The 2,023-nt window shown below is 34.3% G+C and overlaps 1 protein-coding gene across 1 annotated transcript; it reads right to left on the minus strand.

The window, feature by feature from the left end:
- Positions 1-210: 210 nt before the first annotated feature.
- Positions 211-1,572, minus strand: LOC139849381 (acyltransferase-like). Its single transcript, XM_071839038.1, has one exon. It carries the CDS (start codon positions 1,570-1,572, stop codon positions 211-213), a length of 1,362 nt encoding a protein of 453 aa, XP_071695139.1.
- Positions 1,573-2,023: the final 451 nt, after the last annotated feature.

Below are 2,023 nucleotides of genomic sequence, written 5' to 3' on the forward strand. Positions count from 1 at the left end.
AAAATTTTTACTTCAATCTTCAACAAACACATTCCATATTTATTAGGTTTGATTAACTAGTTTGAAAAAATAACATTGATTTTCTTAGTTGGAAAAGGTTTTAGACAAAACAAACAGATAATTAAAAATTAGTAAATTACACAGTTTCAAGTTTTGTATGAAACTTCATAAAGTTAAAATAACAGTGGTTTGCAAATTGGAACACCGGAACTAGCAGCAGAAGGCCAACAGCTCAGGGTCGTTTAGAACTATATTCATATCGTTTTCATCCAGAGACACTTGTGCTTCAATGCCATTGCCGTCAGGAGTGTCCGTAAGAATATTTAAATTCTTAAATGATCCCCCAAATGTTACTTTTGATGGCTTCCCCCACCCAAAATCAATATCATACATAGGATATCCACATACGCTAGAATATGCATAACAGTTTTCAATGCTTTCCGCAGTCTCTAAGGTAAAAGTTTCAGAACTCATCTCTTCAACCAATCTGAATGCGGCTTCCAAATTTTGAAATTTTTGAAACTTGAGCTTTCTTTTCCTGAGTTCTCCAATCAATTCATTTGGCATCAGATCACCATTATTATTGCTTACCGGAAAAGTCATTGGATAAACAATATTTCCTATGGTTGTTTCAGGCAATCGCTCCACTAACTTGTTTCTGAGATTTATTGGCCACATGATTCCACTTTCCTTGAATTTTCCTAATTTTGTCTTGGTAGCTGCGGCCACTGCACACTTATGCAGAAGCCAAGTTATGACTTCAACCCGTGTAGGGTTCAAAATAGGCTCTTTAGAGTACATGGTCAAGGCTATCACCTTGGCTTGGAGTTCCTTTATTTTGGTGTTGGAGAAAACAAAACTTCTTGACACAGAATCTGGTGGTTTGTAATGAGAAGTGTTTGACAATTTAAGGGTTGTCGGTTTGTTAGTGATAAAATGGGGACGAATATCTATTTTTGTCTGAGATCGTGATGTAATTGCTGCCCAGTGTTTAAGGAAGGTTAACAAACTGCTGGCATCTCCAATCTTGTGGGATAAAGAAGTTGCCACTGCTATACCTCCGCATGCGAAATGGTTGACTTGAACACTAAATGGGGAAATGAGAGATGTAGCATTTATGTTTTGTTCCTGAATAGGACCATTTTGATTTAACCATATTAAACCATTTGGAAAGAGTTGATCTAGATTTTTGTGGTCCGATTGTTGTAGGAAATCAGATAGGGAGTTGTTATTACATGCTTCAACGAACTCAACCCCATCGTCACTACAATCAACATTGGTAGGATCAGTTCTCTTCATTCTACCAGCAAACGGATAGTAATAATTTAAAGTTTGGCGCAAAGAGTTCTTCAACTCTATCGTCTTCTCATGGAAATTTTGATTAACAGTTGAACATGGGTAAAAGGCAACAATCGGTACGTATCCATTTGTAACTGTTTGATCGATCAAGGAGAGATTATATGTTCTGGAATGAGAGGGAGTTGGACAACAAGGTTTGATGGTATCTTTTGATACAATAGTGTGAAGTTGTCTTCTACTAAATCTTAGAAGCAGGCTGCTAATCATCACCATAATATTCAATATTGATACAAAATGAACTTGGTGATTGGATAGTTGTTGTAAATTGCAAATAGTTCATGGTTTTATATACCACCCACTTACAATTTAAAAATAATAATAATAAATAATAAAATTGTTGTGACATTAAAAAAAAGGGTCGTGGAATAACTAAATAATAAATAAAAGCTACGGAGTATTTGATTTGTCAAATTAAAGGTGCTCATGTAAAAACACAAGACTGATCAGTATCTTGATTATATTAAACCTAAAGGTGTTTTTTAAAAAATATAATATTATTTTGATTTGTAAAACTAAAGGTGCTGATAATAAGTAAAGAAGAATAAAGCTAATACAATTACATAGAATTAGTCCCGCAAGTTTCACGTCTAAGTAATTCATATCACTGCTACAAAGATGGTCAATTAGACATGTTAAAAAAGCTAAGTAAACGTGTTTTTTCAAC

Source organism: Rutidosis leptorrhynchoides, chromosome 5 (assembly GCF_046630445.1).
Source record: "Rutidosis leptorrhynchoides isolate AG116_Rl617_1_P2 chromosome 5, CSIRO_AGI_Rlap_v1, whole genome shotgun sequence".
In the NCBI taxonomy this organism is placed as follows: domain Eukaryota; kingdom Viridiplantae; phylum Streptophyta; class Magnoliopsida; order Asterales; family Asteraceae; genus Rutidosis; species Rutidosis leptorrhynchoides.